This window comes from Ursus arctos, unplaced genomic scaffold (genome assembly GCF_023065955.2).
Source record: "Ursus arctos isolate Adak ecotype North America unplaced genomic scaffold, UrsArc2.0 scaffold_22, whole genome shotgun sequence".
In the NCBI taxonomy this organism is placed as follows: domain Eukaryota; kingdom Metazoa; phylum Chordata; class Mammalia; order Carnivora; family Ursidae; genus Ursus; species Ursus arctos.
The window spans coordinates 40,218,818-40,232,147 of NW_026622897.1; the positions used below are offsets into that span (position 1 = coordinate 40,218,818).

The 13,330-nt window shown below is 37.8% G+C and overlaps 1 protein-coding gene across 1 annotated transcript in view; it reads right to left on the bottom strand.

Annotated features, from left to right (window-relative positions):
• Positions 1-4,208: 4,208 nt before the first annotated feature.
• Positions 4,209-13,330, bottom strand: part of LOC125281621 (glutamate carboxypeptidase 2) — a 93,256-nt gene continuing 84,134 nt past the window's right edge. Inside the window, exon 19 of the mRNA XM_057316891.1 lies at positions 4,209-5,253. Coding sequence (XP_057172874.1) covers positions 5,064-5,253 — 190 coding nt within the window. The 3' untranslated portion in view covers positions 4,209-5,063. The remainder of the gene's footprint in view (positions 5,254-13,330) is intronic.

Below are 13,330 nucleotides of genomic sequence, written 5' to 3' on the forward strand. Positions count from 1 at the left end.
CCCTTGACTCTGCATTTCAGCTTGCCATTTTATCACCCTCCTTGTTTGCTTCTCCTGAGCAATAGATTTATGTTTATCTTAAGGTTGTGGCTGACCTTTAAGAAGGGTAGAGGTTAAGAGCACTGCTGTTTAACTGTGCATATTCATATTACTTTGTGCCTTGATTTTATGTCCTTATCCTTATTCTTTTATTTTCTTTTTCTCTTAACTTGAGCACACGCACACAAACATACACAGCCTTCAGGGAGAAGAGTGGAGATTAATTATTAATACTGAACTTACTGATTTAAAAGAGCTTGTAAGTTAGTTATGGTAACACTGTTATATTCAAAGCAAATATTTTTCCCAATATAGCATTTTCATTTTGTTTACAGATCATTTGCTTTTTTCCTCCCAATTTTTAGGTTTAGTAGATCCAATCCATCTAGACATTAACACATACTCTCATTTCATTCTGATTTTATGGTTGTATTCTCCATATTTAATTGCTTATTTCATCTGAATTTATTTTGGAATTTGAATATATTTGGGATTGAATATATTTGGGATTGAACTGAATTTAAATTATTTGATTAAAAAATAATTTTTTTGACTGAATACAAATTGAGTTTAAATTATTTGAAAATTTCACTATTTGGCATTGAATTTGATTTCTTTATTAATAGCCCCAAGTTATTTACTGAAGGATTTGATTTACTCAAATAAGTGCAGTGGAGAGTGTATGAATTGAAATATGAGAAATAATAATAGGCCTTAAAAATCAGAGATAAAATTCCATCTCTATTGGACTTCATAATCTTTTCAGTTTTCCAAAGCAATGTATGTTTTATAAACTTTCATATCAGATGAACATATAAGGTATTAAACCTGTGGATCAATGTAGCTCATAGAGTAAGACAGAGATATATAGTACTGTCCCTGAGACTAGAAAAGTGGTTAGTATACATGTTGACTTATTTTTCTATTTATTATTCCAATTTGATATTCTATTTTTGAGCTATAAAACCACTCTATGGACTACTTACCCATACATCTTTCTCCTCTAACTGCGCAGCAGACAGCCTATAAAATCTAGCCTTCAGCAATATGGAACCCATTACGGTTCTGAGATTATCCCAAGGGATTAATGAGAAACAAAAGTCTTCAGGAATTCCATAGAACTCGGTTCATCTTAAAAGTTCATGCATTGTCTTTCCAATTTCATAAACCAGTTAAACTTGGCCTTAGTATAATCACAAAATTGCTGTTCAAAATGTATACAGCATCTTTATCATTTTCTTGCCATTGCAGTTTGATAAGTGATTTTACTTAATCATTACTAAATATCCAGATCAATGTAAAATTTATTTGGTGTATTTATTGTGCACATAATTAGTTAATTCACCTCGTTTTTAAGCCACACTCAACAACAAACATGTAACTGCAATTGGTGAAACACATCTTACAACTATATGACATAGAAAAAAACAATAACCAAATAAAAAGATGCATATAAAAGAATAAACAATAATTCAGAATTGTAGGACTGGAAGCTATAGTAGTTACTTAATTCAACTATATCATCATGCAGAAGAGAAGAGAAAAAATGGTACTCATTACCATATTAAGAAATACCCTACCACTCAAATGACAATATTAAACATATATTGATTAGTAATTATATGCTGGACACTGTTCTAAGTGCTTTGCATGTACTAGCTCTTTTATTCCTTACAGCAACCCTATGAAATACTGTTTAACACCCATTTTATAGATTAAGAAACTTAAGAGAGCCTCAATAATTTGCCTATAGTCATATTCCAAGTGAAAGGAGCAGGGTTTGAACTGGCAGTCTGTCTCCCAAAGCTGTGCTTCTGACCATCACTGCACGACCTCTTGTATGCACCTTTTTGGGTTTTTTTTAAATATTTTATTTATTTGAGAGAGAGAGAGAGAGAGAGAGAGAGGGAAAACATGTGTGCAAGCGGGGAGATTTGGGGGGCAGAGGAGAGGGAGAAGCAGACTCCCTGCTGAGCAGGGAGTCTGATGTGGGGCTCGATCCCAGGACTCTGGGATCATGACTTGAGCCGAAGGCAGACACTTAACCAACCAAGCCACCCAGGTTCCCCGTCACCATATGACCTCTTGTGAATGACAGTTACAATAAATGTATTGCTAAAATATGTTATTAAGCCCTGGGATTACACAAAATGTTTTGTGGGGATGCTTTTTGCATGTTTACAATTTGACTGAAAGTTCACAATACTTTCCAGTATTGTGTGGGTTTTTATCCATTTTTTAGAATGGTAATGTTCACCTTTCTCCAGTCCCTTGCGTCACCCACAGTATTGTCCAAATGTCTAACACCGACGTCAATAAAAGCCTGTTAGCATGCTCAGTCAAATCCCATTACAAGGCATTGCTGAAATCTTAGTGCTGAGCACATCACTTCCCAGACACACCATTTGCCAAACATATTGTCTCCCAGACACAGTTCCATGTGCACACTACTGGCTATTCAAAGATAAGTGGACGCTGAGGACTCTGCATCCTGGTAGAGGGACACTGGAGCCACAGTCATGATCCAGACTTGTTCCTAAAAATTGGTAGGGGTTAAGATATAGGGAATTGGTAAATATCCTGTAAGTCTTTGCAGAAGAGATGAAATGTGAAGGATGAGAGGGAAGTCTTGTGTTTTCTGAGGGTGAAGGTCTGCGTGACACAGGTGTTATGAGAAAAAATTCAGGTTGTGATCTCTTGCTGGATTAATGCCTTTCCAAATCATCTATGCCTAGGCCAGAGTGCTTCCTAAAATGTAAATCTCACATTTGTCTACCCTGCATGGCTTTTTATACAGGAAAAGAATCACACTCCTTAGTGTATCTTCACAAACCTTACATGATCTGTTGCTAAATATATAGATTGTTCTCCTATATTCTCCTTGGATTCTAGCAACATTAAATTCTTCATATTTCTCTAATCTGCCAATTTTTTCTTATTTCTATTCTTTTGTATAAGATGATTACTTTTCATTGGGAATATAAGTGAATAAAATAAGTGTAACAGTTTCACATTGCCCAATAAAATTAAAGATGTACACATTTTACTACCCAGACATTTCATTTATGGGTAGATGGTGTCAGAAAAGAGAATAACTTGAATATTTGTATTGGGAGATGTGTTGTTAGGAGCAAAAGACAGAGAACATTCCAAACTCCCACCAGCAGAAAAATGAATAAATGTGTTCTATTATGTGTCAGCTATTCAATGTATTGCTTCTTTGCTCCAGACTTAGTCTTCATTGTCTGCTCTTTGTAAATATATATGGGTTCTTTAAAAACTTCTTCTTTGACAAGAGACATGGTGTTAAACTTTGTGAGTAGAAGGCATTGTAGACACATTGCAGGAAGGGGTTTTCCTTCCTGGTTCCCAAAGGCTCAGCTGGCAGGCTTCTGCATGCAAATGATTTCAGCATCTGGGTCATATAGCATACATGGCTTCACCATTGCTCCCATCCTGGAGTAACCCCGTCCTGCAGCGCCCCCATCCTGCAGCACTCCCATCCTGCAGTGTCCCTGTCCTGCAGTGTAGGCTGCTGCCATAACACTTGCTTCTTGCAGTTCATGGTGGCCAGAACTCAGTAGCCAGGAGCTTCTTCTAACACTGCCCTTGGTTGGTTTGGTGGTAAAGAGCTTCTGGCAAGGCAATTCCCCTGAATCAGTTTTCTACGGTGGCCTAGAGTACAGGTTTCTGGGGGGGTTGCAAATTCTGCACAGCACCACAGTATCTGTCTGCTGTTCAGTAAGGCCCATGGCATGGGGGAAATTCTTCACTGGCTGTTCCATCTCAGCCCTTGGGATAGTGACTGCTCCTTGGACCTGTTATACCTACATTCTTTAGAGTTCTCTTTACCTTTAACTAGATAGTATCTCATTACTGCAATGCTACCATAACCAATCATTCTTTATATTAACTTTACCTGCTTATGTTGCCATGTGGTTTCTCTGTCTTAACTGGACCCTGACAGATAAATGTTATATTCATGCAAGTGAATTGTTCCACGTCAGTGAACCCTTATGAACTCCAGCCCCAATGACACATGGATGCACCTTCAAAGGTGACTGAAAAAATCAAGTCTTAAAAAATAGATACACAGTATGATTTTATTTATAAACAGTTAAAAAAAATACACAAAGCCAAAAACACATAAGGAATATAGGCCTGTGTGGTATAATGATAAATAATAGAAAGATTCACATAAGATTCAAGAAAGTGAGTATCTCTGGCAGAAGATGAAGGCACACTGGTCAGTGGTAGATGGGGGATTCAAAGATATTGGTAACATTCCTTTTCTTAATCTGGTTATTTGTGGGAGGGCAGTTCTACCAATGTTCATTTCTTTATTATTTTTTACTGTACATATGTTATATATATCCTTTGATAGAAATAGGATATTTGCTAATTAAATAAAAGTAATTATCATTTATTGTATAGAGTGACTATAATTACCAGCAGTGTGAATAGATCAGAGTAGCTCAACTAATTTGCTAAGATAGCAATCTGTCAGCCCTGGGTGGCCAGTAGGGTTGACACCAGTGCTGAATTAGACTCTATCCCCTATAATGCCACATAGGAGTTTTAATATAGTAGGTGTTTGCCTTAATTTAGCAGCATTGTCCACAATAGCAAAATTGTGGAGGGAGCCGAGATGCCCTTCAGCGGATGACTGAATTAAGATAATGTGGTGCATATATAAAATGGAATATTACTCGCCATCGAAAAGAAAAATTTCACAACATTTGCAGCAACATGGATGGGACTGGAGGAGAAAAAGTTAATTTTAACAGTTCAAATTTGGAATAACCTTCTATAATTATAGAATAAAAATTGTCCCTCTTTCTTTTTTGATTCACAAGGAGAAGAAAAACAAATGCTAAGATGTGTGTGTGTATTAACTTTATTTTTTTAGAAACCAGTCACCATGTTTGGATGATGCCCTTACTCCTAATTTGGAATACACCTTTCATGATTTTTTCTGAGTGATAGACCATACCTATTCAAAACGGGTTCTCTGAAGAACCACCTCAGGCTACTTCTCTCAGGGTCCCAGCTGCAGCCTGCACTGTAAAGGCTGCAATGGAGATCTGTCTCTTCACTTCTCCCCAGGCCTTGGAAGGATCCACCTTGCTTTCAATATCAAACAGAGCATCATAAATTCCTGGGAATGACTCCCCTGCATACTTGTTGTGGCTGCTGGGAGCATATATGATGTGCCTGTTGATAAAAACAGTTTGGTGTCTATCAGGTGCCCAAATGATATATAACAAGAGAAAAACAGGAGCACTCTACAAATCCTGAACTGCACAATTCTAATTTTATAATTCGAATAAGCCACTTGTCAGCTAAACTTCCAAGTTTAATCATCTCCAAAAACCAGTCTATGAAGTATGTGTTAATTATGTTTTAACTTTAAACAGAGGACTTAATGTGGTTCAGAGCAACAAAAGTAATGATAGCCCCAATACCTTGTCAGCTACTATGGATCATGCTTGCAATTAAATGATTTGCCTATAATTTTTCTATTTCTTAAAAATAAATGCTACCACCAGGGTAACTGAGTTGGTTAAGTCTCTGACTCTTGGTTTCAGCTCATATCATGATCTAAGTATCTTGGGATCCAGTACCTCATCAGGCTCCCCACTCAGTGGGGAGTCTGCTTCTCGGTCCCTCTCTCCCTTTCTGCCCCTCCTCCCACTTGCACGCACATGTGCAACCTCTCTCTCTCTAAAATACATAAATAAATCTTAAAAAAAACTCTACAAAGTTGCTACTAGCATTTCAAAAGGAGGAAATTGAGATTTGAGAGATTTAAGTGACTAGTCTCAAGCTAGACTGCAAATAAGCACTGACTTTTCACTCTCCCACTTTACCCTCTGAAATGTAGCACAGTTGTGATTATTAAAGTCCTCTTTGTGACCTGCCAACATACTATTGTGTTTTTCTCTTTAAAAAAGAAGACACACTAACATGTTAGAATGCCTAGCTTAAAGCATGAACAATCATTAAAAACATTTTGAAAGTGTAACATGACCTAGGTAGAAGGTGATATTTTATTGAAAGACCTATGTCAGTTCATGTCATAACCCATGAAGGGAAAGATAAGTTCCCAAAGAGGTAAAGAAGGAAAGAAGCACAATCATGCCACCATTGAGAAACCACTCACCATGTTTGGATGATGCCCTTACTCCTAATTCTGATCCTTTGATAATCCATAAACAGAAAGACAGGGACATTTCTCAGTAGTCACTGATCTAATTTGTTCTGCAATTCTTAGTAAGATCAACTTACTGTTCATCATTGATGTTTATCAGAAATATTTATAATTGTCAAAAATTAGAAAAAAATGTTAACGTTAGGAGAGTATATAAATATACATTTTATATATTTTTTTAAAATTTTTTATTATGTTATGTTAGTCACCATACAGTAGATCCTTAGTTTTTGATGTAGTGTTCCATGATTCATTATTTGTGTATAACACCAGTGCTCCATGCAATATGTGCCCTCCTTAATACTCATCACCAGCCTATCCCAATCCCCCACCTGCCTTCCCTCTGAAGCCCTCAGTTTGTTTCCCAGAGTCCATAGTCTCTTGTGGTTCACTCCCCCTTCTGTTTACCTCCCCCTTCATTCTACCCTTCCTTCTCCTACCAATCTCCCTGCTATTTCTAATGTTTCATAAACTAGTGAAACCATGTGATAATTGTCTTTCTCTGCTTGACTTATTTCACTTAGCGTAATCTCCTCCAGTCCTGTCCATGTTGCTGCAAATGTTGGGTAATCATGCTTTCTGATGGCTGAGTAATAGTCCATGGTATATATGGACCACATCTTCTTAATCCATTTGTCTGTTGAAGGGCATCTTGACTTCTTCCACCATTTAGCTATTGTGGACAATCCTGCTATGAACATTGTGGTGCATATGGCCCTTCTCCTCACTACGTCCATACATTTGGGGTAAATACCCAGTAGTGCAATTGCTGGATCATAGGGTAGCTCTAATTTTAAATTTTTTTTAAAAGATTTTATTTATTTATTTGAGAGAGAGAGAGAGAGAGCCAGCCAGCGAGAGAGGGAACACAAGCAGGGGGAGTGGGAGAAGAAGAAGCAGGCTCCCAGCAGAGGAGCCCGATGTGGGGCTCGATCCCATAACACCAGGATCACGCCCTGAGTTGAAGGCAGATGCTTAACAACTGAGCCACACAGGCGCCCCTATTTTTAACTTTTTGAGGGACGTCTACACGGTTTTCCAAAGTGGCTGTACCAACTTGCATTCCCACCAACAATGTAAGAGGGATCCCCTTTCTCCACATCCTCTCCAACATTTGTTGTATCTTGCCTTGTCAATTTTTGAAATTCTAACTGGCATAAAGTGGTATCTCAAGGTGGTTTTGATTTGAATTTCCCTGATGCCTAATGATTTTAAACATTTTTTCATGTGTTTGTTAGCCATTTGTATGACTTCATTGGAAAAGTGTCTGTTCATATCTTCTGCCCATTTTTTGATTTGATTAATTTTTTTTTTCTCGTGTATTGGGTTTGAGAGGTTCTTTATAGATCTTGGATACTAGTCTTTTATCTGTAGTGTCATTTGCAAAAACCTTCTCCCATTCCATGGGCTGCCTCTTAGTTTTTTTGAATGTTTCCTTGGCTGTGCAGAAAATTTTTATCTTGATGTAGTCCCACGAGTTCATTTTTTCTTTTGTTTCTCTTGCCTTTGGATATGTGTCATGTAAAAGGTTGCTTTGGCCAATGTCGTAGAGGTTGCTGCCTATGTTCTCCTCTAGAATTTTGATGGATTCCTGTCTCACATCGAGGTCTGTCATCCATTTGGAGTTTATCTTTGTGTATGGTGTGAGAGAGTGCTCAAGTTTCATTCTTTTGCATATAGCTGTCCAATGTTCCCAGTACCATTTATTGAAGAGACTGTTTTTTTCCTGCTTTGTCAAAGATTAGTAGCCCATAGAGCCGAGGGTCCATGTCTGGGTTCTCTATTCTCTTCCATTGGTCTACGTGTCTGTTTTTGTGCCAGTACCATGCTGTCTTTGTGATCACAGCTTTGTAGTATAGCTTGAAATCAGGCAACGCGATGCCCTCAGCTTTGTTTTTCCTTTTTAACATTTTCTTGGCAATTCAGGGTCATTTCTGGTTCCACACAAATTTAAGGGCTGTTTGTTCCAGCTCTTTGAAAAGTATCATTAGTATTTTGATCGGGATGGCATTGAAAATGTAGACTGCTCTGGGTAGCATGCACATTTTAACTATGTTTATTCTCCCGATTCATGGGCATAGAATATTTTTCAATCTTTTTGTGTCTTCTTCAATGTCTTTCAAGAGTGATTTATAGTTTCTAGAATATAGATCCTTTACCTCTCTGGTTAAGTTAATTCTGAGATATCGTATGATTTGGTGGTATTGTAAATGGAATCAATTCCCTAATTTTCTTTCTTCAGTCTCATTGTTCAGGTACAGAAATTCAACTGATTTCTGAGCATTAATTTTGTATCCTGCCACATTACTTAATTGCTCTATAAGTTATAGTAATTTGGGGGTGGAGTCTTTTGGGTTTTCCATATAGAGTATCATGTCATCTGCGAAGAGAGACAGTTTGACTTCTTCTTCGCCAATTTGAATACCTTTTATCCCTTTTTGTTGTCTGATTGCTGTTGCAAGGACTTTTAGTACTATGTTGAATAATAATGGTGAGAATGGGCATTCTTGTAATGTTCCTGATCTTAAGGGAAAGGCTTCCAGCTTTTCCCCATTGAGAATGATATTCACTATAGGCTTTTCATAGACGGTTTTTATGAAATTGAGGAATGTGCCCTCTTATCCCTATACTCTGAAGGGTTTTAATCAGGAAAGGATGCTGTATTTTGTCAAATGCTTTTTCTGCATCAATTGAGATGATCATATGGTCTTGACGCTTTTCTTGTTGATGTGATCTAGCACACTGATCGATTTGCAAATGTTGATCCAACCTTGCATCCCAAGGATGAATTCCACTTGGTCGTGATGGATAATCCTTTTAATGTACTGTTGGATCCTATTAGCTAGGATCTTGTTGAAAATTTTGGCATCCATATTCATCAGGGATAGCAGTCTGTAATTCTCCTTTTTGATGGGGTCTTTGCTTGGTTTGGGGATCAAGGTAATATTGGCCTTATAGAATGACTTTGGTAGTTTTCCTTCTGTTTCTGTTTTTTGAAACAGCATCAGGAGAATAGGTATTATTTCTTCTTTGAATGTTTGGTAGAACTGCCAGGGGAATCCGCTGGGCCCTGGACTCTTGTATTGTGGGAAGGTTTTTTTTTTAAATATAATATTTTTTTATTATACTATGTTAGTCACCATACAGTACATCCCTAGGTTTGATGTAAAGTTTGATGATTCATTAGTTGCGTATAACACCCAGTGCACCATATAATACGAGCCCTCCTTAATACCCATCACCAGCCCATCCCATTCCCCCACGCCCCCTCCCCTCAGAAGCCCTCAGTTTGAATTGGGAGGGGGTTTGATCACTGCTTAAATCGCTTCATAATTAATCAGTCTGTTTAGATAATCAATTTCTTCTTGTGTCAAACTTGGTAGTTTATAGGTTTCCAGGAAGGCATCCATTTCTTCCAGGTTGTTTAATTTATTGGCATATAGGTGTTGAGAATAGTTTCTTTTTTATTTTATTATTATTTTTTAATGTTTTTTTATTACATTATGTTAGTCATCATACAGTACATCCCTGGTTTCTGATGCAAGGTTCGATGATTCATTAGCTGCGTATAACACCCAGTGCAACATGCAATATGGCCCTCCTTACTACCCATCACCAGTCTATCCCATTCCCCTACAGCCTCCCCTCTGAAGCCCTCAGTTTGTTTCTCAGAGTCCATAGTCTCCCATGCTTCACTCCCCCTTCTGATTACCCCCCCCTTTCTTTATCCATTTCTTCCCTTACCGATCTTCCTAGTTCTTATGTTCCAGAGATGAGAGAAATCATATGATAATTGTCTTTCTGCTTCACTTATTTCACTTGGCATTATCTCCTCCAGTGCTGTCCATGTTGTAGCAAATGTTGAGAACTCGTTCTTTCTGATGGCTGAGTAATATTCCATTGTATTTATGGACCACAACTTCTTAATCCAGTCATCTGTTGAAGGGCATCTCGGCTTCTTCCACGATTTAGCTATTGTGGACAATGCTGCTATGGACATTGGAGTGCATATGGCCCTTCTCTTCATTATGCCTGTATCTTTCAAGTAAATACCCCGTAGTGCAATGGCTGGGTCATAGAGTAGCTCAATTTTTAACTTTTTAAGGGACCTCCACACTGTTTTCCAGAGTGGTTGTACCAACTTGCATTCCCACCAACAATGTAGGAGGGATCCCCTTTCTCCACATCCTCTCCAGCAATTGCTATTTCCTGCCTTGTTGATTTTTGCCACTAACTGGTGTAAGATGGTATCTTAGTATGGTTTTGATATGAATTTCCCTGATGGCTAATGATTTTGAACATTTTTTCATGTGTCTGTTAGCCATTTGTATGTCTTCATTGGAAAAGTGTCTGTTCATATCTTCTGCCCATTTTTTGATTTGTTTATTTTTTTCTCACGTATTGATTTGAGAAGTTCTTTGTAGATCTTGGATACCAGTCTTTTATCTGTAGCATCATTTGCAAATATATTCTCCCATTCCGTGGGCTGCGTCTTAGTTTTTTTGATTGTTTCCTTGGCTGTGCAGAAGATTTTAATTTTGATGAATTCCAACATCTTCATTTTATCTTTTGTTTCTCTTGCCTTTGGAGATGTGTCATGTAAAAGGTTGCTTTGGCTGATGTCGTAGAAGTTACTGCCTATGTTCTCCTCTAGGATTTTGATGAATACCTGTCTCACATCGAGGTCTGTCATCCATTTGGAGTTTATCTTTGTGTATGGTGTGAGAGAGTGGTCAAGTTTCTTTTGCATGTAGCTGTCCAATTTTCCCAGCACCAATTATTGAAGAGACTGTCCTTTTCCCACCGGATGTTTTTTCCTGCTTTATCAAAGATTAGTTGCCCAAAGAGCTGAGGGTCCATTTCTGGGTTCTCTATTCTGTTCCATTGGTCTATGTGTCTGTTTTTGTGCCAGTACCATGCTGTCTTTGTGATCAAAGCTTTGTAGTATACCTCGAAATCTGGCATTGTGATGCCCCCAGCTTCGTTATTCCTTTTCAATAGTTCCTTGGCGATTCAGGGCCTTTTCTGGTTCCATACAAATTTCAGGACTATTTGTTCTAGTTCCTTGAAAAATGTCCTCGGTATTTTGATCGGGATAGCATTGAAAGTGTAGATTGCTCTGGGTAGCATGGACATTTTAACTATGCTAATTCTTCCGATCCATGAGCATGGAATGTTTTTCCATCTTTTTGAGTCTTCCTCAATGTCTTTCAAGAGTGATTTATAGTGTCTAGAAAATAGATCCTTTACGTCTCTGGTTAATTCCAAGGTAACGTATGGTTTTTGGTGCTATTGTAAATGGGATGGATTCCCTAATTTCTCTTTCTTCAGTCTCATTATTCGTGTATAGAAATGCAACTGATTTCTGAGCATTGATTTTGTGTCCCGCCACATTACCGAATTGCTCTATAACTTCTAATAGTTTGGGAGTGGATTCTTATGGGTTTTCCATATAGAGTATCATGTCATCTGTGAAGAGAGACATTTTGACTTCTTCTTTGCCGATTTGGATACCTTTTATCCCTTTTGTTGTCTGATTGATGTTGCAAGGACTTCTATTACAATGTTGAATAACAGTGGTGAGAGTGGGCATCCTTGTCGTGTTCCTGATCTTAAGGGGAAGGCTTCCAGCTTTTCCCCGTTGAGAATAATATTTATTGTAGGCTTTTCTTAGATGGCTTTTATGAGCTTGAGAAATGAACCCTCTATTCCTACACTCTGAAGGGTTTTAATCAGAAAAAGATGCTGTATTTTGTCCAATGCTTTTTCTGTGTCTATTGAGAGAATCGTATGATTTCTGAATTATTGTTTCTGAATAAAATCTAAGACACTCTTAGATTTGTGAATGTTGTACCACCCCTGCATCCCAGGGATGATTCCCACTTGGTTATGATGGATAATCCTTTTAATGTACAGTTGGATTCTATTTGCCAGGATCTCGTTGAGGATTTTGGCATCCATATTCATTAGGGAAATCGGTCTGTAATTCTCCTTTTCGATGGGATCTTTGCCTGATTTGGGGATCAAGGTAATATTGGCCTTATAGAATGCATTTGGTAGCTTTCCTTCTGTTTCTATTTTTTGAAATAGTTTTAGAAGAATAGGTATTATTTCTTCTTTGACTGTCTGGTTGAATTCCCCAGGAAAACCATCCAGGCCTGGGGTTTTATTTTCTGGAAGATTGTTGATCACTGACTCAATCTCTTCCTAATTAATTGGCCTGTTTAAAAAATCAATTTCTTCATGTTTCAGTCTTGGTAGTTTATGGGTTTCCAGGAAGGCCTCCATCTTGTCCAGATTGCTTAATTTATTGGCATAAAGCTGTTGATAAAAGTTTCTAATAATCCTTCCAATTTCATTGGTGTTGGTTGTGACCTTGCCTTTTTCATTCATAATTTTATTAATTTGGGTCCTTTCTCTCTTCTTTTGGATAAGTCTTGCCAGTGGTCTGTCAATTTTATTAATTCTCTCAAAGAACCAGCTTCTAGTTCTGTTGATCTGCTCTACTGTACTCCTGGTTTCTAATTCATTGATTTCTGCTCTAATCTTGTTCAACTGCTTCTTCGTGCATGGGTTAGGCCTGTCCCTCTTTTGCTGTTTTAGCTACTTGAGGTGAGAATATAAAAACTGCATTTTAGATTTTTCTGTTCTTTTGAGTGAGGCTTGGATGGCTATGTATTTCCCCCTAGGACTGCCTTTGCAGTATCCCATAGGTTTTGGACCGTTGTGTTTTCATTCTTGTTGGTCTTCATAAATTGTTTAATTTGATTTTTGATTTCCTGGTTTATCGAGTCATTCCTGGGAAGGAATGTTCTTAGTCTCCAAGTGTTTGAGTTTCTTCCAAATTTTTCCTTGTGGTTGAGTTCCAATTTCAAAGCTTTGTGGTCTGAAACATGCAGGGAATAATTTCAGTCTTTTGGTATCTGTTGAGACCTGTTTTGTGTCCCAGAACATGGTCTATTCTTGAGAATGTTCCATGGGCATTAGAATATGATGAGTATTCTTTGGTTCTGGGTTGTAGTGTTCTATATATATCTATGAGGTCCAACTCGTTGAGTATGGCATTCAAAGCTCTTGTTT